This window comes from Arvicanthis niloticus, chromosome 21, assembly GCF_011762505.2.
Source record: "Arvicanthis niloticus isolate mArvNil1 chromosome 21, mArvNil1.pat.X, whole genome shotgun sequence".
Lineage (NCBI taxonomy): Eukaryota > Metazoa > Chordata > Mammalia > Rodentia > Muridae > Arvicanthis > Arvicanthis niloticus.
The window spans coordinates 42,175,652-42,201,717 of NC_047678.1; the positions used below are offsets into that span (position 1 = coordinate 42,175,652).

Here is a 26,066-nt window from a genome sequence, read left to right on the forward strand (position 1 = left end):
AGTGTTAATTCCCAAACAGGAATTTGTAGTAAAGCATCTACTATGTGCTGGGCATAACAGTTTTTGATGTTTATATGAAAAATGTCTTGGCTTAACTCTTTATACCCTCCATTATACTCTTCATATTTTTATGTGTTAGATATCTGTGCCACAGGCAGTTGTTCACATCTCGGGATAAATCTTGCCCATCCATTCCTTTGAATGACAGCAGGCTTACTTTCTAATTATTAAAAGGATGAGTTTACCCAGAGCAGAAATTATAACTAAGAAATGAAACTGCTTTGCTTCCCCATACTAGAATATTTGAAATCATGTTGTGAAGTTCATGGATTTCTTTAACATGATAGTGTTTTCCTTCTCACTGCTCACTGTTATAAAATTGAACAAATATATCACAAGCAATCCATATTCAGAAAACATAAAAATATTCCTAATAAACCACCTTTAAATTGTTTGACTTGCATTACTAAATAGATAGTCACTATTATTAAGTAGCATGGGGATAGGCTGATTCTTAAATCTATCAGTATTCAATGGATTTTATGTATACACTCATTTCTCTTGTATCCAAGCTCTATGGATCTTAACTGTGTAGAATGCTAGTTTTCTTGGTCACTTCATAACGTTCTAGTCACTGTTTTCCTACCTTATCATCTGTCCTACTGTTGTCTCTGGATTACTGAAGTTATAGTTTTAACAGTACAGATTATCATTGTGCGCTTCCTGCACGATCATGTTCTTCCATTTTGCATTCTCCACTGTGCTTGCCATCTCACGTGTGTTAAGACTAGAATTGCTACTGAGATGAAGTAACTGACGAATAATACTTCACAGGGCCTTCAGAACAGGATGGATCAGGGATTCTATGCTGGAGAAGACAAGTAAGAGTTATTATCACAAATAATTTCTCTGTTTACCTTCAGGTTCTGAAATTTTTAAGCTTACATTTGCTACAGAACTGAAAGAATTGACGATGGAAGATATTTCCATAAAAGCAGAGCCTCAGGTGAGCTGGATTGTCTTTGTTTCTATACATATCTGTGCGAGTTTACAATGCTATATATGTACATATATACAAATATGCACACATAAATGTATATATAAACATATACATACAAGCCTGTACCTATATATGCATTTACATTAATATATTGTTTATTTTAGAAATTTCTTACTGAGGTTTAACTGACATATGTTTTAACTGTATAGCTCACTTTTTTGAAATACATACATTCATATGACTATCTGTCACTTATGTTAACACTTTAAAATGGTCTACTTTGTGCCCTTTCCAAAGCCATGGGAATTGCTCCTCTCAGTACTGGGGATGCAGATAACCTACTCCCATCCTTAGCTTCTATGTGGGTGATATGAATCTAAATTCATGTGTTCATGCTTGTGAAACAACTATTGTAATCACTAGACCGTTTTTCCAGCCAATGTTATCCTTCCAGTGCCTCTCCCAACACTGGACTGGGCATTGAATGCAGGACTTTGTGCATACTACATGTGCTGTATAGTTTTATGTCAACTTGATATGAACTAAAGTCATTTGAGAGGAAGGAGCCTCAATTAAGAAAATATCTTAAAAGCCTACAGGCTGTAGGCAAGCCTATAAGGCATTTTCTTCCTTAGTGGTTGATAAGGGAGGGTCCAGTCCATTGTAGGTGATGCCATCCTTGGGCTGGTGGTCTTGGGTTCTATAAGAAACAGGCTGAGAAAGCCAGGGGAAGCAAGCCAGTAAGCAGAACCCCTCCAAGGCGTCTGCATCAGTTTCTGCCTCCAGGTTCCTGCCCTGTGTGAGTTCCTGTCCTGGCTTCTTTCAGTGGTGAACTACAATGTGGAAATGTAAGCCAAATAAATCCTTTCCTCCACGACTTGGTTTTGCTCATGGTATTTCATCATAGCAATACTAATTCTAACTAAGACACCAGGAAAGCACTCTACCACGGATCCACTACCCTACTGCAGTCTTGTCTTTTGATGGGTGTAGGCACTCATTCTCATGGGATTGCACGTGTACGTGTGTGTGGATGAAATTGCTGAATCATGAAGAATGCATTTGGTTAGTCTTACTCTATGCTACACAAAAGTTTTCTAGAACAGTTTGTACTTGTTATACGTTGATCAGCAGTACGCAGTTGCTTCCCGTGATCATCAGATGTCTAGCAGAGCTGTTAATTTGTCATTTTAGGAATCAGTGATATTTGAAGATATGGCTATGTACCTCTCAGAGCAGGAATTGGCCAGCTTGACAGTTGATCAGAAGGCCCTGTACAAGGAAGTGGTGCTTGAGAACTTTGCACATGTGGCTTTTCTGGGTAAGGTGTCTGCACTGTTGCTCTCTGCCTGCAGCCTCAGCATCCTCAGACTGAAGCACTTGCTTACAGTTATTTGCCAGTTCCAAATGGCAAATGCTTTGGCTTGCTCTGTGACTTACTGTCTCAAGTAAACTGTAATAGAAAGCACCCTTCAGTTGTCTTCAAAGGCCTTGCAGAGATATATGTTAGGCAAGTGCTGAACCACTGAGTTACATCCTTAACCTTGCTCTAATTTAAATTATGTTTTCACCTTTTAAGAAAAGAGTTTTAAATATATTTTGATCATACATGTTTCATTATAACATTTTCATATATGAGTAAATGTCCTGTTACCCCTCACATGATTTTACTATCCAATCTCCTTCGTCTTCACAACTCGTTCCTGTCACTTTCATGTCTAAAGTTTTTGTGTGCCTTAATGAATTTGATTTGAGTTACTTACAAGATCTTCAGTGTTTTGTATATTAAAATGCTTTTTATAGATGGATATTTAGAATAAAATTTAAATATTTTACTAGTTATATATGTATAGTCACACTTTTGTGCTCTCCCAGCTCTGCAAAGTTACTGCATTTGTATGTTTTGTGTACTGTTATCTTGTACAGTAAGAAGTAAAGCAAGGAAGTTATTTTTACTTTTTATGATAACATTAAAATGTAAAAATCACTTTTATATGTGATAAGTATATGTTATAACACTAAACATGTTAAGGTGGCTTATAGATACTGTGTTTTCCCTTTCCTTTAGGGTACATTGCAAAACTGAGGAAGTGTGCTCAGATGGTTGGAGCAGTAACAGCCAGGATGAAGGCGTTCCTCTAGGTCATGCTTACCAGGAAGACAGAGCCATAGCACTGCTGTCAACTGCAGTCTTTTCTGTAGTCATACACATCTCTACAGATTGAATGCTTTTTTTCAGTTCATTAAAGTTGTTCATTATCATGTACAAAGCAGGTACTCATGTCCTTTTTAAACAGCTTTATGAAGGTAGAGTTCACAGACTATACAGTTTACAGTGAAATACAAAAACCTTACTCAGCAGATGAAGAAAGATTATGAGGGGCTAGAAATGGTCTTTTAGGTTTAGGTAGTGAATTATAGAGTGTGATGTCTAGCCCATTTGAAGTTTGGACTGTAGTCCAGAGAAAAAGAAGTTCCTTTGACCAGATGGTGTGAATATTGATTGACACAGAATTCCACAAATTGATCTTAAGACTTTTGACTTGTGCGTTTGCATAGGAGCATTCATAGAATTTAAGATAGTTCTGGGATGCTGTGACCTCTGAGCAGAGTTGGACTTGACTGAAAAGTAAAGGACTGTGTGTTGGGAGCCGACCTTTAGCAGAAAGCGGCTAGAAAGCAGCTATCCATATGCTAGCCACGCCTCCAAGGCTTACATCATATCCACGTGCCTACAAGGGCGTGGCAAAAGTGTATAAATACCCCAGATTTCCCTTCAATAAAAGACTAGAGACTAGAGACTTGATCAGAACCTCTGTCTTGTCTCCACTCCTTGGGTCTCTTCCCCACTCTCTCTCTCTCTAGACCCTGACCCGAAGACCTGATTAGCAGTTTGAAGCCAGGCAGTGGTGGCATACGCCTTTAATCACAGCCTTTGAAAGGCCAAGCCAGGCAGAGTGGAGCAGGCCACAACATAGTAACTATTCAGGCATTGTTAAGCCTTTTGTTTCAAGCCAGGTAGAGTGGAGCCGGTTACAACAACTGTGGCAGAAAATTCTGGGCTAGTGTCCTTTGTAAAGTATCGCTCTGCAGAAATCCCTGTTTGACTAGGTGTTGACTGGCTGCCATTCAGAGTGTCATCTTCAGATCCAGGTTAACTCCTTTCTGGTTGTGACACAGTTGGGAGATAGGAAAGGTATACCTCTTTCCCAGCTTAACTTACTTGGTAGGTTGAGGCAGGAAGATCACCTGAACCCACTAGCTCAAGACCAGTTTGCATAACATAACCCATCCAAAAAAATAAAAAATAAATAAAAAAGCTATTTGAACTAATTTAAAAGTTAAAAAACCAAAGTCAGTGTCTGATAACATTTATGCATCTTTGCTCTGAATCCCCAAAGTGCCATGTATCTTCATGCTTGTTCTACATTTAGGTTTCTACATTGTTGAGAATAACTTCATTTAGCTTAAAGTATATTGTATTGGAGAAACTATTGTGAATGAACCTTTATAAATACATTTTGAGATGTTTCAGTGTTAGTAAGTTTTTGGACAAAATACTGTTTCATGAAGTATCGACGTGGCACTGCCGCACTGAGCAGACTGGAAACAGCCGTTTCAGAAGTATAATTCATAAATGTACAAACCACAAGACTGCTCTTACTTAAGACAGTTGGATTGTTAAGACTTTGCTGTTGACTTGTGGATGGTTAATCTTGGTTGTCAGTCTGATGGGATCTAGAGTTAGGATGGACACAAACCTGAGCTCATCTGTGAGTGAGTTTCTTTCATGAGGTCCACTGAGGTGGGAAGACCAACTTTCAATGTGGGTGGGGTTCTGTACTGAAGAGGAGAAAGCTGGGTAACTGGCATTCATCTGCTTCCTGCCCAGGGACTGTGTGCATTTCCCCGATGCAGTGGACTAGAGCCAAACAAGCCCTCTCGAAAGCTGCCTTTGTCAGCATCCTGAGAAGAGTAATACAATTGGTACCAAAAGTAAGCTGTGGCTGTGATAAACTGACCATGTGGTTCTCAGGCCTTTGGAATTGTGTTGCATGAAGGATGTAGAAGACTGGATGCTTGGCATAGAGAAGCCCTAGAACATTGTGAGCCAGGGCTAGTGGATCATCCTCATGGAATTTAGAAGTCATGATGCTAATAGAAGTGAGGACAGTGACGTCCCATTTAATCAGGTTTCCAGAGCATGAACAGGGGACTCCATCAGGAACTGGGCTAAAAGCTATTTCTATGGCGAACTGACAATTTTCTGCTCATGTCCCAAGAGCTCGAGTGAGCCTGAATATAGGAATAAGGACTAACTTGATGACAAATTATGAGGGAAGATAGCGTCTGATGTGTGACATGGATACTCCTCTCATCCAGATTTGCAGTCAGCAGAGTGGATGCTCAAAAGTGCAATTTAGCGAGGAAAGTTGTTTGTTACAGATAAAGTGAGTTTGAAAGCAGCTATACTCATTAAAAGAGCAGCTGTCGTTGTTAAAAGGAAATTGGCACTATTAAAGAGGAGCCTGGTACCCTGAGGGCAGGGTCCCACTCACTAAAGTCTAGTGAAAATGCTGATTCATTAAAGGAGAAAGCACAACATAAGAATACCACTGGTGCATCTTTGTCTCTGTACATCTCAAGCAGGATGCATTTTGTGTCAAAGGTTCTGTGGGTGAGTTGATGTCTATATCCCTACACAGGAAGTCCTGCCTCCTTACAGAAAGTGGCCACTTCAGGCTCTGTCTCCTCCCCTGTTAGGAGTCTCAGCTAGAGTCACCCCCATAGACTCCCTGGGGCCTCCCTGCACCATCCCAGATGTCTAGCACATCCTAGAGATGCCCCAACACCCACCACTGATTTCCATTCTCTCCCCATCCCCACATCTGATTGCCCCCTGCCTCATTCCCCTCTCCATCCTCACAACCATCCAGTTCCCTCCCTCTATCCACCTCTGATGTCTATTTTATTTCCCCTTCTGGGTAAGATTCAAACATCCTCCCTTGGGCCCTCCTCATTATTTGGCTTCTTTGGGTCTGTGGATTGTACCATGGGTATCCTGTACTTTATGGGTAATATCCACTTATAAGTGAAGGTACAGCATGCATGTGCTTTTGGATTTGGGTAACCTCACTCGGGATATTTTTTAATTCCATCTATTTGCCTGAAAATTCATGATGTACCTGTTTTTAATAGCTGAGTAGTATTTCACCATGCAAATGAACCACATTTTCTGTATCCATTCTTCAGTTAAGAGACATCTGATTGTTTCCAGTTTCTGGCTATTACAAGTAGAGCTGTTAAGAACATAGTGGAGAGCCGGGCGGTGGTGGCGCACGCCTTTAACCCCAGCACTTGGGAGGCAGAGGCAGGCGGATTTCTGAGTTAGAGGCCAGCCTGGTCTACAGAGAGTTCCAGGACAGCCAGAGCTACACAGAGAAACCCTGTCTCGAAAAACAAAACAAAACAAAAACAAAAACAAAAAAAACAACAAAAAAAACCAGAAACCAAAACAAACAAACAAACAAAAAAACAAAACAAACAAACAAACAAAAGAGCAGTGGAGCAAGTGTCTCTGTGATATGGTAGAGAATCTTTTGCTTATATTCCCAGGAGTGGTGGAGTGGTATAGGTGGGTCTTGAGGTAGAACTATTTTAAATGTTTTGAGAAACTACTAAATTGATTTACAGAGTGGTTGTACAAGTTTGCACTCCCACCAGCACTGGGGCTCTGTTTTTCTTGTTCCACATTCTCTACTGCATATGCTTTTGTTCTTTGAGTTTGTGATTTTAGCCATACTGATGGGTGTAAGGTGGAATGTCAGAGTTGTTTCAATTTGCATTTCCCTGGTGACCAAGAGCATTGAACATTTCCTTTAAGTGCTTCTCAGTCATTAGAGAGTCCTCTGTTGAGAATTCTGTTTAGATCTGTGCCCCATTTTTAAATTGGGTTATTTGGGTTGTTGGTATGTAACTTCTTGAGTTCTTTATAAATTTTGGATATTATCCCTCTGTCAGATGTAGGGTTGGTGAAGATTCTCTCCCATTTGTAGGCTGCCATTTTGTCTTACTGACAGCATCTTTTGCCTTACAGAAGCTTTTAGGTTTCATGAGATGCCATTTATTAATTGTTGATCTCGGTGCCTGAGGAATGGGTGTTCTGTTCAGGAAGTTGTCTTCTGTACCAATGCGATCAAGACTATTCCCCACTTTCTTTTCTGTTAGATTTACTGTATCTGGTTTTATGTTGAGGTCTTTGATCCACTTGCACTTGAGTTTTGTGTGGGATGATAAATATGAATCTATTTGCATTATTTTACATGCAGAATCCACTCAGACCAGCACCATTTGTTGACGATACTTTCTTTTCCCCGTTGTATGGTTTTGTCTTCTTTGTAAAAAATCAAGTGTCCATAGGTGTGTGGGTTTAGTTCCAGGTCTTTAATTTGATTCCATTGATCAACCTGCCTGCTTTTATGCCAATATCATGCAGTTTTTTTACTACTATTGTTCTAACTACCCTGAGTTCTTTGTTTTTTCATATGAAGTTGAGTATTGTTTTTTCAAGACCTGTAAAAAATTGTGTTGGAATTTTGATAGGAATTATGCTAAATCTGTAGATTTTTTAAGATCATAATCTGATGCATACTTCAAAGGGCCAATTATAATCATTCAGTTTTTCCCCTTAGGTTTCTATGATATGGTTAAAGAAATGGGCCTTGGAGCTGGAGAGATGACTTAGCAGTTAAGACTACTGGCCATTGTCTTAGTTATTTTTATATTGCTATGAGGAGACACCTTTATAAAAGAGAGCATTTAATTAATGTCTTGCTTACAGAGGGTGAGTCCATGATCATCACAGTAAGGAGTAAGGCTGCAGGAGGGAGTCATGGTGCTAGAACAGTAGCTATGAGCTTGCATTTTTGTGTGAAAGCATGAGGCAGTGGGAAAGAGGAAGAGCAGACAGAGAAATGACCTCAAAGCTCATCCCCAATGACATTCCCTCCAACAAGGCCACACCCCACGACCCTTCCCAAACAGTTATAACAGCTCAGGACCAAGTACCACACTGCTCTTGCACAGAACCCAAGTTTGGTTCCCAACACCCATATTGGATAGCTCACAACTACCTGTAATTCCAGTTCCAGGGGATCTGACACCCTTTTTGGGATTTATGCAACATGTGTATAAAAAAAAAATAACTCTGAAGAAATGGGCCTTGTAGAAGGCTGTGTCTTCACCTCATAGGCTGAGAATGGGATCTGGTTATGTTACTTCAGGCACTGACCTGGACCTGTGCTTCAGCTGTGTTCTTTCTCTTCCTTCGTTGTCTGCAAAATCTCCTGTTGTAGCAGGGACACTTAGGACAGCTAACCAGATGGGAGCCATATTTTGGTCATTTTAAAAGTGTATCATCAAGAAAATTTTTTACCTTGTGTTCTGGAGCAACGTGAAGCAAAAGTAACTCAATAACAGAGACTGCTTCCCCTCCCCTCAGGACTTCTCTCAGTCTCTGTCTCTTGTCTCCTAGTATATTTGAAGTAGACTGACAAGATTTATAGGGGTGTTGAATTACAATGGAATGAACTCTATCAAATCACATCCATAGTGAAAACCCATCAATATGAAATGGTGAGCTTTCAAATGCTTCCTCATACATCTTTAGGTTTGATTAACTAGCCTAGTGTCCCTCCCACCCACTCCCTTTGGGAGACGGGGTTCACTTTGTAGCCTAGGCTGGCCTGAGACTCAGTGTTATGTAGACTGGTTCAGGACTCAACTGTGTTGTTTAGATTGGCCTTGAACTTTCAGTGGTCTTTCTGTTTTAGCCTCAAAAGTGGGAATACAAGCCTTGAACACGAGGCCTCATGCTTGGATTCCAGCTCCTTTCTCCCTTCTTCATTCAGCCTGGGATCCCAGCTCATAGGATGGTACCACCCATATTCAGGATTCATCTTCCCTTCTCAGCAAACCCTTTCCCCTATTATAACAGAGCGCTAGAGACAATCAGTTTAGAGAAAGAAGGGATTCTGGAGGTTGCAGCCCATAGTCAGTGGCTTTGGACTTGTAGTAAGGCAGCATGGCTTGGTAAGGGGTATGGCTCACAAACAAGGGACCACAGAAAAAGAGGAAAGCACTATATAGTCCTACATCCCCTAGGAGAGCATATGCCAGTGTATAGGAATCATCTCCTAAAGGCTCTACTCTCCCCTGACAACACTGTCATGGGACCAAGCCTTAACATATAGGTATTGTGGGGCTTTCAAAATCCAAGCTGTAACAGTACTTCCTGCATTTGCTGCTACAGATAGCAGCCATGTGCAGACGATAGGGACTGTGGAGAGAAGACTCCCTCTGAACTGCTGCATGGCAACAAGTAGGAGTGGGGCAGTACTTATTTAGCTAGTGACTCTAAGATGCCCAGTGGAACAGTTGTGGGCATAGTGTGGCTGCAAACATAGGAGCTGTAAGGGCTGGAGTAGATCTTGTTGAAGAGTCTAGACTGTGGGGTCATTTCTGCTTATTGTCTGGAACTGAGTTCTGTCTCTACCCTGATGAGACCAGAGCATGGCACAGAAGCTGGGAGAGACTCAGAGTTCAGTCAAAACTCGGAATAATGTCTGTGTGAAATGTTGGCCACACGAGGGTGCCATTCCCTTCCAAGCATTGTTTAAAAGCATTTATACTTTTGCAGCCTAGATGAATCCAGCCATGTCAGCCAACCTGGAAGCTCAGTGACTATGTCTAGTGAGAAAATTTTAGAATCCGAAAGAGGGCATTGGATCTGCTGAAGATGGAATTACAGTAAGTAGGGAGCCAGCGGATGTGGGTGCTGGGACTTGGAAACTACTCAGGTCCTCTGTAAGAGCAGAGAATGCCCTTAATTGTGAACAGTCGCTTCAACTCATCTGTTTCATTTGTTAGCACAGGTTCTTCAGATTCTGTTCATTAGTAGATAACAGTAAAGTCAAGTTATCTTACGCTCACCATTAAGAATATTAGAATAAAATATAAAAATATCACAGTTCAGGGTGGTGAGATGGCTCAGCAGGTAAGCAATTGGTGCCAAGCCGGATGACTTGAGTTGCTTTCATGGGATCCACATGGTGGAAGGAGAGAGCAGACTCCAGCAGATTGTTGGACCGCCACATCCACACATATTCACACACACACACACACACACACACACACACACACACACACACACGTAAACGCATATGAGAGTATCACATAAAGTAATTGTTTTCATTTTCTGTTACTGTGGTAAAAACACCCTGACCAAAGTTATTTCAAGAAAAAATGGTTTGTTTGGCTCTCACTGCCAGGTTACATTTTATCACTGAGAGGGAGCCAAGCCAGCTGGAGCTTGAAGCTAGCCACATGCTATCTACAGTCGAGAGCAGAGCCGTGAAGGCATCCATGGTAGTGCTCAACTGGCTCCATTTTATTCAGTCCACAACTCTAGCCAGCGAAGCAGTGCTGCCCACTCAGTGTGGGGCTTCCTAACTCAACACAACTAAGAAGACGCTTCACAGGCATGCCACAGGCCAACCTGATACAGACAGCCCTGTCATCGAGAATTCTTCCCAGGTGATTCTAGATTCTATTCTATCAAGTTGATTAAAATTAATTATATGCAGAGATGGCTCAGCATCTAAGAACACTGACTTTTCTTGCAGAGGACCTGGGTTTGATTCCCAAAACCCACATGACAGCTCTCAACCTGTAACTCCAGTTTCAGGGGATCTGACATCTGCCTTCCATGAGAACTGCACACACATGGTGCATGGGCGTACATGAAGGCAGACACACATAACACAAATCAAAAAGATGAATCACCAAAGTAATGTTCCCTAAAATATATCCACATATGTTTATGTAGAAGGTCATGCCACACTTAGATGTACATATCTAATGTGGAGAGACAAATTCAAAACTAGATTCCACTCTTTCCTTAAACACCTGAGCGAGCATGGGGTGGCTGCCCTGACCCTATGCTTCATTTTGGCATTACTCCTTCAGCACCCGGGTTGCCAGCCCTTCTAGGACTCTACATAAGTTCAGAGTGCAATTAGCAGTGCCCCCCTCTGCCCTGTTTCCCATTAGCTCCACGTTTCCACGTTCTAGCAGGTAGGCTTAGACTTTAAGCTGTAGACTGGCTTCCTGGTTTCAACTTCCCATCAGGGGTTCCTTCTCTGTAAATGTGCTCCTTGGCATTGTCTGTGGTGGTTCAACGTACAGAAAGCATTCAGGGCTACTTGTGGCCCAGCATCCTACAGTGCTCCTGTGTTCCCTATCAGCAAGGACCTGATAGTTGTTCATCTGTCAGGAGATGATGACTCTTGGGAAGCCTGAGGGGCTCATCCATCTAGTGGTGACCCTGAGTTTAAATCCTGGAGCGTCATTTTCAACTTGGTTCTAAGATTCTCTCCTACTGTCCACTCTGCCCTCCCCTCTAGCCATTGTCTACCTCCCCTTAAGAATTCCGAGTTCCAAGTATCAGACTTCTTAAGGGCACACCTCTTAGAGGTCTAGGTCCTTCTTGCCAGCCATCAGCTGTTACCAGTAAGGCCAGCAGGATTCTGCACCTGGTGCAGGATTCAAGCAGCATTCAGCAGGATTCTGCACCCGGTGCAGACCATCTAGTCCCGCCCCACTGTAGCTGGTCCCGGGACACAAAGAGACTATCCGTAGCCAAAGCAGTATCCAGTATTGATACCTTACTCCAGCCCCTTGAATGAGGAGTTCTGCTCATTGTTAATGACCTTCAGTGGTTTACAGATTTGCCTCTCAAACTGCCCTTGGGCACTGCGCCCAAAGCAACTGGAGAGGTGCCAATGGCAGACTGGTCTTCCTGAAGTTTTGCAGTGGAGAGAGCCACTGTAGGGAATCCTTGTCTAGGCCCCGCCCTGAGAGTTGCACCCAAACACCTTAGAGGCTCAATTGGGGCTCCTCTGAGTCCAGCCCGGGGGCTGAACCCGGCAGGGCCAGGCGGGGGACTCTTTCCTTCCTAACACCAGAGCCCTAGCTCCAGGCAGCTTCTGCTGGCTAGAAGTGGGTAGGGCTTTTATTATGAAAGGGGCCTCCCCCTTCCGCGCTTTCTGGGGACTGGGGAGGCTGGGCTGTGCCGCTAGGCTGGGGCTTTGCAAACTCTGGAAAGGTCCCCAGCGGTTGGAGGCGGCTTGTGGCAGCCGGACTCAGGACTCCGGCACACTTACACGTAGACTCGCTCACATGTGGAACATCCTGTGGTGTGTCCTGCCCCGCGAACGGGCAGGAAAGGTGTGGACCTAAGCTCAGCCCAGCCTGGCAAGTCTGGGCTCCAGGGATGAGTCTGCCAGTAGGCTGAGCTCCAGGAACCTGCTGGAGTACCGTGGGACATGGTAGGAGTTGATGGACAGGGCGGTGGGGCCAGGTAGGCACCAGGGCAGGTGGCCTCGAAGACGTGCATGAGTTACACACACGGCATCCCAGGCTTTCTTCTCATGGGGCCACAGTGACTTTTATTTGTGCCCAGATCTGGGGAGTCTTCATCAAGGACCCCTCACATGTAGCTGATCAGTTTATCTTGGCAAAATGCTTGCAGGAGAGTAAAGGATTCCTTTGGGCACCCAAGGCAGACCTGATGGACGAGAGCCTTTCAAGTCACCTCCTTCCTTCTCAAACGTGTGTAAATTTCATGGTGTTCTATGCCTTGCATCACCGTTGTTAAAGTCTTACTGCCCCACCCCCTCTGCCTGCTGGACAGGGTACTGAGTATAGCACGGTCACGGGGTGCCCGTAGGCCTGAGGAATCACTGATAGAGTCTAGGACCTGTGGACTTGATTCTTTTCCAACCTCACAGGCACTAAGAGAGGAAAACAAGAACCTGAGAACCTGCCCTCGTGGCTTTAGCTGAGGTACTGATGTGCTCTCTGCTTCTGATAGAAAACCTGGAGCCCAGGTACCAGGGTGTGTGTGTGTGTGAAAGAGTCAGTTGGGGTATCCTTGCCTGCTTTGTGACTCCCCAAGAGATCCCTTTCTCTCCAGGTTTTGGGGGCCAGATGGGAATTCCCTAGAATGGGAAGTTGAGCCATGGGCCAGGAACCCAGCTGACGTGTGTAGGAAGGGCAACGTGGGCAGTCCGTGGTGCAGATATGAAGGCCCTGACCAGTGAGAGCTTGGGGCTCAGCCCTGAGGCCTGGATTTGCTCGTGGCCTCTCTACAGTTTACAGGTTTCCTGCAAAGCTCCAAGTAGGTAGGAATGCTTAAGTCTGAGAAGAGGTATGGCTGGAGGTATGAGCTGAGGTCTTGCTGGATTCCTGGCTTAGGAGCAAGTCTCCTATTCAAAAACTATGACCCATGTACTCTGAGGGGTGCTAGTGCTCTCTGGTCTCAAGCCATTTTCAGGAGTCTTGTCTTCCACTACATAGGTTCTGGGGATTGAACTCAACAAGGTGGTAAATGCCCACCACTCAGCCATCTCAGTGGACAAGATTCTGCAAAATACAGTATCCTTCAAAACAAGGCTAAATGATACATATCTCTTCTGAATGGGTCGTTTGCCCATTCCCTAACTTTAACCCTAACCCTAACCCTAACCCTAACCCTAACCCTAACCCTAACCCTAACCCTAACCCTAACCTTAGCAGTTACCTTTGTAATCATAAAAGCAGACTAGAAATAGTTCCAATAATAAAGGCGTGTACTGCCATTCCTGTCCCCAGTGTTGTCTTGCTTGGGGTTTCTGATGCCAGCACAGTCATCTAGCTCCCTCCCTCCTGTCTTCCAGGCCTACTAGCCACTCCTGCTGATGGGTGTTGCCACCCGCAGCTGGTGACCCCTTCAGTCCATGTCTCTGCCACTGGCCATGGACTTGGGTTTCTCTTAAGTGGCCGCTGGAAGGGGCTGTGTCTCACGCTGTTTACTTGTGGGCAGTCTTTGTTTGATTTGAAAGGTGTTTGCTTGCGATGGGCAAACATCCTCTTCCAGTGCCATCCAGAGAAGTCAAATCCCCAAGTCTTGGCTGGGGTAGTAGGTTTGTGGCTTTGTGCTCAGGAGCCAAGTTGAGGAGCGAGTTTTCCAGAAATGCCATCAGCCAAGAGCTAGCTAACAGCTATGGAGGGTCTGGGGCTAGGGAGGAGAGAGATGCATCTACGGATGGCAACGAGAGAGAGAGAGAGAGAGAGAGAGAGAGAGAGAGAGAGAGAGAGAGAGAGAGAGAAATCTAGTTGCACTAGGCTAGCTCTGTGGATAGTCTTTCTTGTGAGCCAACCTGGGAGCAAGGAGCGTCCCAGCAACCTGAGAGTGTGCCACACACGAGCAGGGTTCTGGTCCATGCTGCTCTGAGATGGCTTTCCTCAGCAATGCAGTGTTTCTTCTCACTGGCACAGCCTCGGGAAGGTAGAGTGATGGTCAGGTGCTCATCACTGGCCCAGGTTGAGCTTTGTGCTCTGGCTAATGAGACTGTATCAACAGGAGAAGTCTGACTCCTTCCAGTTCCAGTCTTGGCTCCGTCCATCCCACCATGCCATGAGGTGACTTCTCACACTCTGGGCTGAAGGAGACTTTCATGTTTCCAGCAAGGAATAAAAAGCTGACTTGGTTCTTAAGGCCTGGTGACACGTCTGAAGTAGCACGCATAGCCTCTGTGAGAAGAGTTCAGAGTGATGATTTCAAAACACACGGAACCCACCGCTCTCTTCATCCTTTCCCCAAAGGAAAGGAAGGTCTCCAGCCTGGAGCTCATAGGAAAGCCAGCAGCCAGAAGGAAGGAGAGGAGAGGGCTAGGGAGGGAAGTGGGGGGGTGTCAAGAGCAAGAGGCATGGTTTCTATGAAGCCCAGAGGTGCTGGGCTGTGTGGCAGGCCTTGTCAGGCAGGTGGCAGTGTCTGTGATGGTCTGTATGGAGTCAGGCATGGTCTCAGGCCTGCTGTCTGGGCTGCAGAATTTCTGGATTTCTCTTTTGGTCTGCCTTGGTTTCCCTTGTAAGATTAAAATGCTGTTTTGTTTTTTTTTTTTTTTTTTTTTTTTTTTAAATGAAGGTAGAGTTGAGGCACAGTTCTGACAGACTTGTTCTTCTAAATCTCATTGCTGCTGCGTCTTCACATGTGATTACTGAACATTTGCCTCTGGAGACCTGCAGTTCTTTTTCTCACTGTTGTGACAGGATTCCTGATCAAAAGCAGGTTGAAGAGAGAAGGCTTTACATAGGCTCACAGTTCATCAGGGCAGGGAAAGCTTGGTGGCCACATTGCGTCGCACCCACAGTCAGGAAGCAGAGATGGATGCTGGTGCCCAGGTTGACTCTTCTTTTTAGTTAGTCGGGAGCCCCAGGCCATGGGATGGTGCTACCCACAGCCAGCTGGGTCTTCCCTCTTCAGTTAAACCTTTCTAAACAATCTCTCACAGCACCCCCAGAGATGTGCCTTTTAGGGATTCAAATCCAGTCAACTGGACAACAGAGATGAAGCTCTGGGGCCTCACCTGTGCTGTGAAAATCTCTTGTTTTATCACCGTTCTCTTCTTTGTGTGGGATCCTGCCTGTTTCTTTGGAGTCTCTGGGCAGTGATTCTCTGGAGAGCAGCTGCAAAGGGGCTGGCTGCCCACCTCACAGCCAGCCACCTCACAGCCAGCTATACCAAAGCAGAGGTGCAAGAGGGGCTGCGGGAGCCAGAGTGGGGCTCAAGCTGTGCGAGGCTGTGGTTGGAATTTTTCCATTTCTGGGAGCGGCAGGAGCTGAATCTGTGAGTAGGTTGAGAGCTGGAGTCTGGGATGGCTGTGCAGGGGCCATGTGGGGCCTGTGCTGGGGGAGGGTAGGTGGGACACACAGTCTTCTTCCGGGACAGAGTTGCTCTGTCCCCCACACAGAGGCCTGGTGTGTGCTTCCTGGGGACTTGGACCCTGCTCAGGCACTGGCTACCACAGGGCTCCTTCGTGGGCATCACAGGAGCATCCTCTGGTCTCTGCACAGCAGACTTTCTGCAGGCATTGGTCCAGCTGGACCTGGTGCTCAGCCCTCCCTTTTCTCCCCAGATCCTACTGCAGCTACAAAGACACTATTGTATCTTTTCTTTCAGAAACACAGTTAAAAGCATTCCTCTCCCCTGGGAGCAGGTATGGGAGACAAGCACAGTGACACCCTGTCTACTCACTTCCCTGAGAGTCCAGAGAAATCCAGGCTCCTTTGTCACATTCACTGACCTTGGTAGCAATGGATTTAGACTCTCACAGTACTTCCCTTGGTATAGTTTTATATCAAAGGGGCTCAGAAGGTGGGTTCTGATCGAGGCTGTGTAGTGAGAATTTTGGTTTCTTTAAAAATTCAGTTATGTTATTATGTGAATATGTTTTTATTTTAATCCCAGGTGTGGGATAGAAGGCTGATTCAGATTGTCCACAGCAGCTAACTTCGATTTGTCTCGTGCTCTGGCAGGGGAGTGATTCTGCTAGCTGAAGATAATTTACACCGGGAATTCTGGAGACTCTTTAGGGGATATTTAAATATGCCAGAGTTCTGAGAGAGGAGTTAACTGCTGTCCCCTTCCCCCTTCAACTGTCTAACCCTCTTTCTCATCTTCCTAGTTGTTGAGGCCTGCACTCTGCCTCAACACTTTGTCGCTAAGTGCTCGGGTCAAGAGAGAGTGTGGGGCGGTTGACCACTCTGTGCCCTGTCCGCTGAGAGTTCTGGAACCCTGGGACTTTAACGTCCAGTTCCAGCTCCCCATACGGGGCCATCAAATGCGCCGCACCAACCCTGACCAGCAGGAATTAAGACACGGAACAACCAGTTCCTTTTCACAGCAGTTTACTCAGGATGCTTAACAGTTGATAGTCAAGATGTCGAGCCCCCATCTCTTCCCCGGCACAGCTTATAAACCCTGCCAGGAGCCCATGAACTCATGCCACGTGCACCATACAGCTGAGGTCACTAAACAGCAAAACAAGCTATGTGGGATAAACAATATATTTATCAGAGTGTGCTTCAGCTGTTATAGGCTTTTGACAACCAAGTCTTTCATCAGGGTATATGGTTCCAGATGGCTGCAAAGTTGATCTAGCCGCTTTCTACTAAAGTCGGCTCCCAACACCTAGTTCTGAGGGGTTGGAAGGGATTGGGGTGGAGAAGGGTGGTAGATATAAGAACCCAATAAAGTAACCAAAAGTACAGCTGCAAGGCTGCATTCAAACTCTGCCCACCTGAGGCTAGTCTATGAATCCCTAGCCTCCATTTTCCTTCAGATCACAGTGTCTGCTGGTAGGGCTGTGAACACTGAGCTAGAAGCTCCTCTGCACTGTGTATTGGCAGACAGACAGCCACACCCAGTAATGGGATCAGGAATGTTGTTGTCCTTAAGACAACAAAGGAGGCCTGAGTTTTACCTTTGGGACTGCCTTGTAATGGGCCCTTCAGGGCAACAAGTGGAGTAAGCACCAGGAGTCCTGTATCCGAGGTCCCAGGAAGAAGGGGATTGGAGTAGAGACAACTGCTTTGAAATCAGCCTTGTTGTCTTTCCCCAAAATGATAACTAGAGAGGATGGACCCAAAGCAACGGAGGAGGAGCACTTAGTTCAAGGATTCTTGACCTGTGGCCTAGGCATAAAATTCAGGGAGCCCTCAGCTTGGTTGAAACATGTTAACACCTTTATTTCTTCAGAATTCTCAGTAAAATTTCGAGTTTCTTTGATAATGAATGAATGGTGGCTTTGTCACCAAGAGAAGTCACTGACATTTTCTGTCAGGAGAGCAGAAGCACACCATGAAGTACTTGTCACAGCTTTGAAAGCCCCCTGCTTCGCGTGCTTACGGTGTTCACAGGGGAATAGGGCACACATCTATTTTTTATTAGCCTACTTGATTGTCACCAGTGACCTCGGTAACCGTACATCCTGCATTTGTTTTAAGAGTCCCCCATCCATGGCTTCATAGACCAATAATCTCTGGTATTAGGAAAATTTAGTCTGTTTCTATGTTGTATATGTCTGTGAGATCTGCTCATTGGGAGACTCAAAAACCACTTTGCCTGAAAGAATTCTTATAGTGGCCTCCACTTCTGGACCATTAGGCATCACATGATAGATACATACATCTGTCATGATGGCTGTAACTCCAGCTTTTGAGAGGTTGTCTCAGTCAGGGTTTCTATAACATAATGTGGTTATGGACACTATGACCATAAACAACTTGAGGAGAAAAGGATTTCTTTTAGCTTACAGTTCTGTCACAGACCGTTGATGAGGGAAGATGTTAGGGCAGGAACCCTAACAGGGCAGAACCTGGAGTCAGTAGCTGATGCAGAGGCAATGCGGGGTACTTCTTATTGGCTTGCTACTCAAGGTTTGCTTAGCCTGCTTTCTTATAGCACCTAGAACCACCAGCCTGGGGGTGGCCCCACCCACAATAGTCTGGGCCCGCCTCTGGCCTACCTTAATCACTAATTATGGAAAGCACTCCAGGCTCACCTGTAGGCCAGTCTGGTGGGGAGTGTCTTAATTATTGTCCTATTGCTGTGAGGAGACATTAAGACCATGGCAACTCTTATAAAAGAAAACATTTAATTGGGGCTTATTTACAGTTTCAGAGGTTAATCTGTTGTCGACATGGTGGTGAGCATGGTGGTGTGCCGGTGCAGGAGGAGTAGCTGAGAGTTCTACTGAAGACCCCCATACTCGGGAGACCCTTCCTCAAGTCTCAGGAAATCACGACAACCCAAAGATCACAAGAAACCATACCTGGATGCAATCAGCAGAGGCTTTATTAGGGAAATTGGCCGGCGGTCAAACCACAAGCTCTCTCTCTGAAGAGCAAGGTCTGGCCTCGAGTGGCGGGGCTAAGGGGTCTTTTATAGCATGGGGTGGGGAAAGGAAGGCATTTTCGTGTGGTTACACTTGAATGGTTGCATTTTCGCACGGTTACACATGATTGGTTGTTTTACAAATTTTGAACATAGCACTGGGAAGACCAAGGGAGGGAGGGGTAACCAAGAACAGTGGAACATTTCAGAGGAATCTAGCCCAAATGATCTAGAGTCATGTGAAAATCACTCTGCACACTCATTCTTCTCAAAAATGTGGTTTTACCATATCACTGTCCCCTATACCGTCATTACAAAATATTTCTCACTTCCTCCAGTCACAGCCCCACCTAGATAGCTTGTATTTTTTATGGTCAGGAATGTGTCTTCCTGCTTTGCCCCGCCCCCTCCACCACACACACACCCACAGGTGGGCCTGCTGCCTGAGGCTTGAGGAATGTAACCCAGAAGTGTCCTCTGATTCAGGGGCAATGTCCTTCACCTGGAATGTGTCCTGGGGTAGTGAAAATCTTACATTCAGTTCCGCTTTCTGGAACTTGCATTTTTCTGCCCAGGTCTAAGGGCAAAGAAAAAGTCTACATATTTCATAAAATTGTCTTTATAATTTTTCACTCTACACTACATCCTGATCCTTGGGCAGAGGGAGTGAGAGTTAGAGATAGAGGGGAGGTGGGAGACTGGGCATGGACTTTTGAAACCTCAAAGCCCACCCCCAGTGACTCACCCCTTCCAACAAGACCACACCTCCTAATCCTTCTAATCCTTTCAAACAGTTCCACTTCCTTGTGACTAAGTATATGAGCCCATGGAGTCCATTCTCATTCAAACTACCACAGGGGGCATTTTCTCAGTTGGGGTTCCTTCTTCCCAAATGACTTAAGCAGACATAAAAGTAGACAGCACAGAGGTTGAGGAAGAGTTATTGTTGTAAGTTCAAGGCCAGCCTTGGTTACATAGAGACTGTCTCAAACAAGAAACTTTAAAACAAGCAAACGAACAACACAAACACATCTAAAAACCAAATTAAACAGCAAAAGTAAAAGAATCTCCAACAAGCTTCTACGGCGCAGGACACCACGCTGACCAAGGCAGGACCATTACCCTCAGCAGCAAGGACAGATGCTGAGGGCTTGTATTGCATCATTACAAAATAATGTTGTAATTCTGCTAAAACACTGAGATTTAAGACTCCTTATTCATTATCTCATTGAATCCTTCATCCTTTGGATGCCTAGGCTATAATTATTGGATACATTTTAAAGCTCAGTAGATAGAGGCTCACCAGGCCTGAGTACTAGCAAGAGAGTCCCGAGCCATGTATCACCTCTTCTGATGAGATACATTAAATATACCTTTGCCCACCACAACCTCCTCAGACCTATTCCAGAAGCGTCTCTGTTCCTATAGACATAAACCACGTTTCGAGCTCAGAGTGCCTATTTCCCTAAGTTGATCCTCTCCTGGATTTGTGAGTTGCTGTTGGTGACTGTGCAAATGTCTCTTGTGAGCGCCTCGACTGGGCCCATTCCTTCTTCACATTCTGCAGAGCGGGCAGCTGGGCTCCTCTCTCTAACTCCAGGATGGACTCAGGTAATGCTCTGCTTGCGGCTGTGTTACTTCCTAGCTCTTTGGTGGCGCTACAGACTCATAGCATGATGTCTGGTCTGTGCCTCCCTGTAGACTTGTGTGTGGTACGGGCATGGTACCCTCATGGTAGGGTAGAGGGAAGCCGTAGCCACCAACATCAGGCTTGGAATAAGAAGCAAGATGGTTACATAGGAGGCTTCCTGTGCTCTCTTAACTTTGGCTTTCTCCCTAACTAGACAGCAAATTCCTGGAAGGCAGCAGCCTAATGTGTATGATTCTTCCCACAGTGCCTAGCACAGTGCGATGCAAGTATAGAGGACTTGTCAAAATTCCCTCCCCTCCCCTCCCCTCCCCTCACCTCCCCTCCCCTCCTCTCTCCTCTCTCTTGTTTTTCTTTTTGAGACTGAGGCTGGTCCTAGACATTCTCCCTCTGACCCCAACCACCTGAGTTCTGGGGCAGCCAGTGTTTTATCTGTCTGGTTAAGACTCTCACATCTCATATTCAAGTGTCCTGGAGTTGCTGGCGGGACTTTCTGAGATATGACAGTTGTTGTTTCTGTGGGTCTAACACAGCAGCTGCCCATGAGTGGCAAATGAGGTCTTACAATGTGGCAGTGCTCCCAGGAACAAACACGCTGGTGCTACTGAACTCAAAGGCAGATAGCCACACAAAGCCAGTGGGTCTTGTACTCAGGGCAGCCTGGACTAATGACTGTTCACGGAATGGCTGGTGGACCGGGCTGCTGCCATCAGAAACGGAGCGGGCCTGGAAGAGAGGGAAGATCTGTGTGTCTTTGTCTTCACAAGTTTAAATGACCTCTCCTGATGAAAGTGAAGGAAATGAAATGCCTTAGGCAGGTTAGTGCTGGAAGATGTAAGCTCTGTGTGTGTGCTGTGTATGTGTGCAAAGTATGGTGTGTGCTGTGTGTGTATATGTGTGTGTGCTTGTGTGTGTGCATATATGGGTTGTATGTGCACATGTGTATGCTGTGTGTGCACACGTGTGCATGCTGTGTATGTGTGCACGTGTGTGCTGTGTATGATTGCTGTGTGTGCACATGTGTGTGTTATGTGCACGTGTGTGTGGACATGTGTGTGTGCTGTGTGTGTGGACATGTGTGTATATACTGTGTGCACATGTGTGGGCTATGTGAGTATACAAGTGTGTGTGCTGTGTGTGTGCACATGTGTGTATGTGTGCACATGTGTGTGTGCTGTGTGTGCACATGTGTGTATGTACTGTGTACATATGTGTGTGCTGTGTGTGTGCACATGTGTGTATGTACTGTGTACATATGTGTGGGCTGTGTGTGTACACATGTGTGGTATGCACATGTGTGTGCACATGTGTGCATGCTGTGTGTGGGGACATATGTATGTGCTGTGTGTGTGGACATGTGTGTGTGTGTGTGTGTACACTGTGGGGGTGCTGAGGGAAGCTACCCAGTCATGGTCAGGAGCAACCATATTCCACTCTAGCTGTGAGGATGTTTGCACTTGCCCTGGAAAGCTGCAAATGTGTGGGCTTTTTTTTAAAATAGGATTTTCAACATCAGCTAAATTTTATTTAAAATACTCCAGGCCAAACAAAACACATATTCAGGCCAGAACTGACCTGTGGGTCTGGTTCACAAACATTATCCAGTCCTGTATGCTCTTACCACGTGCTGGAGGCTGAGGTGGACGTTAGAGACAGGGGGAGCTGGATTATCTCCTGTTATCAAGAGTTCCTTCAGGGAGGGGAAATTTGTGATGGGAAGACAAAGTCGGGCCCCCTCCATCTCTGTGTCTGGACCTCTAAGCAGTTCTCACTCTGCTCCAGCCCCAGTCCCAGGGATTTGAGAACAAAATGTGTGGCAGAGGAAATGTCTAACAGATGATGGTCTCCAGCATTCCATCTACCCTGCGGTGTCAACACACTGGTGCTCTTGTGAGCTGGGACAAATCATGCTACAGCTGAGTCTGTAGGGAGGAAGCTTCTAGGGCCAGTGGGTCATCCCACTGCACACTCAGACGGAGACTGGAGCCTGGCCTCCAGCAGATTCCCTCCTCTCACGAGCAGGCAGAGAGGTGACATTCCACCAGTGAGGATGCTGCTGCCATGGAGGTTCCTGTGACTGCGGCAGAATCGCCATCATGGTGAAAGTAACGAGACGAACAACAGCGGGAGCTCTACCTGGTAATTTAGGTCTCGCATTCAAACAGTAGCCAGGCCTGACCCTCTGAGGTCACACCAGATCCGGCGATTGGGAGCATTCAGGGCGAGGTGAGCATGGCTAATTTAGGTCTCCATTCAAACAGCAGCCAGGCCTGACCTCTGAGGTCACACCAGATCCGGCGATTGGGAGCATTCAGGGCGAGGTGAGCATGGCTAATTTAGGTCTCCATTCAAACAGCAGCCAGGCCTGACCTCTGAGGTCACACCAGGTCTGGCGATTGGGAGCATTCAGGGCGAGGTGAGCACAGGTGGATTCCCTTATGTCTGAGATGACTCTCTTGGCCGCTGAAGTCAATGTTGGTGATTCTTAGGATTCTCCCAGATCAACCTCATCTGGTCCTGTAGTGGTGTTTCTAGTGTCCTGGAGGTAAGTAGGTTATATGAAGGCTAGGGGAGGATTTTGTGAGGTCACAGGAGGGACTGTGTGAAGACACAGGAGGGACAGTGTGAAGACACAGGAGGGACTGTGAAGTCATAGGAGGGACTGTGTGAGGTCACAGGAGGGACTGTGAAGTCACAGGATAGACTGTGTGAGGTCACAGGAGGGACTGTGAGGTCACAGGAGGGACTGTGTGAGGTCACAGGATAGACTGTGTGAGGTCACAGGAGGGACTGTGAGGTCACAGGAGGGACTGTGTGAAGTCACAGGAGGGACTGTGTGAGGTCACAGGAGGGACTGTGTGAGGTCACAGGAGGGACTGTGTGAGGTCACAGGAGGGACTGTGAGGTTACAGGAGGGACTGTGTGAGGTCACAGGAGGGACTGTGTGAAGACACAGGAGGGGACTGTGTGAGGTCACAGGAGGGACTGTGTGAGGTCACAGGAGGGACTGTGTGAGGTCACAGGAGGGACTGTGTGAAGACACAGGAGGGGACTGTGTGAGGTCACAGGAGGGACTGTGTGAGGTCACAGGAGGGACTGTGTGAAGACACAGGAGGGACTGTGAGGTCACAGGAGGGACTGTGTGAAGACACAGGAGGGACTGTGTGAGGTCACAGGATGGACTGTGTGAGGTCACAGGAGGGACAGTGTAAAGACACAGGAGGGACTGTGTGAGGTCACAGGAGGGACTGTGAAGTCACAGGATAGACTGTGTGAGGTCACAGGAGGGACTGTGTGAAGTCACAGGAGGGACTGTGTGAGGTCACAGGAGGGACAGTGTGAAGACACAGGAGGGACTGTGTGAGGTCACAGGAGGGACTGTGAAGTCACAGGATGGACTGTATGAGGTCACAGGATGGACTGTGTGATGTCACAGGAGGGACTGTGTGAGGTCACAGGAGGGACTGTGAGGTTACAGGAGGGACTGTGTGAGGTCACAGGAGGGACTGTGTGAAGACACAGGAGGGGACTGTGTGAGGTCACAGGAGGGACTGTGTGAGGTCACAGGAGGGACTGTGTGAGGTCACAGGAGGGACTGTGTGAGGTCACAGGAGGGACTGTGTGAGGTCACAGGAGGGACTGTGTGAAGACACAGGAGGGGACTGTGTGAGGTCACAGGAGGGACTGTGTGAGGTCACAGGAGGGACTGTGTGAGGTCACAGGAGGGACTGTGTGAAGACACAGGAGGGGACTGTGTGAGGTCACAGGAGGGACTGTGTGAGGTCACAGGAGGGACTGTGTGAAGACACAGGAGGGGACTGTGTGAGGTCACAGGAGGGACTGTGTGAGGTCACAGGAGGGACTGTGAGGTTACAGGAGGGACTGTGTGAGGTCACAGGAAAGACTTTGTGAGGTCACAGGAGAGCCTGTGTGAGGTCACAGGAGGAATTGTGTGAGGTCACAGGAGGGACTGTGTGAGGTCACAGGAAAGACTTTGTGAGGTCACAGGAGGGACTGTGTGAGGTCACAGGAGGGACTGTGTGAGGTCACAGGAGGGACTGTGTGAGGTCACAGGAAGCCTGGAGAAGGGGCTGAGTGTATCGGGAAGGAGCAGCTACAGGGTTGCATGGAGCCTAGGGAAGAGAGCTGTGTGGATTCAGGGCTTCCTGAGGTTGAATGTGGAGCCGCTTCTGGAACAACCAGGAAGTGTAGCACCTGTCTGGTTCTTCTGTTGTCGTTTGCCTGTTTGATAGATAATTAGGAAGTGGCTTCTGATGTTACCAATCAAAACATGCTCAGGTAGGGAGGAGTCGGATCCTCACATTTCTGATTTGATATTGTTAGTCTTCTGATTATAGAAATTAAGGAAAACACACACACACACACACACACACACACACACACACACACACACACACACACACACAGGAGACACAGCAGTTTTTGTTTTGAATGAATGTGTAGCTCAAAACATTTTCATTTCCCTTCAGTGATTTTTGCCTTTATGCCCAGGGTTGGCCACGCCCCCTGGTTTCTTCCGCATCGCCTGTTGCTGATGAGCTGACCAGTCCTAAACTATTATCCATTCAGAGCCAGGCCATTCCTGAAACCCAACATAATCTTAATGTGTTCACGCTGGGTGCCTTCCCAGGGTCTAGCCAGCGGGCCTGGGTTTGTGCCTGGCGCTGTCCTTGATGACTGTGAGCCTCCCTCTCCTCCCCTGTTAATAAGAAGTGCGCTAGTCTCGGGCTCATAACTCCAGCAGGAGGATCAAGAAGTTAATATAAATGAGTCCCCAACAGACCCAGGCACACAGGGAACAGCATGTGAACGCTCAGTTTCCATCCTTAGTTTTTCATACTTTAAATTGGCTGAGCCAGAAATTACGGGGGTGAAAGTCCTTTCCTGCCTTGGAGTTGTTGATGTGGAAAGAAAATCATGATCCATGATCCCCCAAGGGGCTGAACAGTGGAGCCTGGTCAGCTGGTGGCTTTGGAGACAGACAGCCTGGGACTCTGCCCACAGTAGAAGGGACAGCTCAGCCTCCTGATGCCCCAGAGATCTGATCAGGAGCCCGTCTCTGTGGGCCTGGTGGTTCTCTGGCCGAGCCCATCACCTTTGTTCCAGACGCTAGTGCCCAAGCCGTATTTCTTGTTCTGTCTTAGAAAACAAGGGTGTCAGGGTTCCGTAGTCACAGAAACATGTGACGATGGTGACATGTGGCTTTAATCTGTTTCTGAAAGTCAACTCATGTGTTCCTTCTTACCCTAGCCAGAGTTTCCTCATGACAGTTATTTAACTAAACCCGAGGAAAATGACACAGGATTTCAACATTCCAGACTCTGGCAACTACGGTCTCAGTAGTGATGATTCAGGGGTTGGTGGTACAGGCTGGAGGGGTCAGAAAGGGACAAAGGTCAGAACATAAGGTTTGGCACATCTTTAGAAGTAATCAGAGCCAGAACAATTGTCTACTAAACACACAAAAACTCATCACAGGACTCCTTAACACTGTCACTGGGGACACACACACACACACACTCAGATGGGACTTATAACACATCATTGGACAGATACACACAGTCACACATTCAGACAGGACTTATAACACTGTCATTGGACACACACACACACACACACAC

The 26,066-nt window shown here is 46.4% G+C and overlaps 1 protein-coding gene across 3 annotated transcripts in view; it reads left to right on the forward strand.

Moving 5' to 3' along the window:
* The first annotated feature begins 12,124 nt into the window (after nucleotides 1–12,124).
* Nucleotides 12,125–26,066, forward strand: part of Gask1a (golgi associated kinase 1A) — a 32,126-nt gene continuing 18,184 nt past the window's right edge. The window contains exons 1-2 of one of the 3 annotated variants that reach the window (XM_076917584.1): nucleotides 12,125–12,387; nucleotides 12,591–12,904. Coding sequence is in view for 1 of the 3 variants with exons in the window: in XM_034484020.2 (XP_034339911.1) it covers nucleotides 12,385–12,387 (3 nt within the window). In the remaining 2 variants the exon portion in view is untranslated. Of the gene's footprint in view, nucleotides 12,420–12,590; nucleotides 12,905–26,066 lie in introns of all 3 variants that reach the window. The other 2 variants (XM_034484023.2, XM_034484020.2) reach the window with 2 other exon arrangements.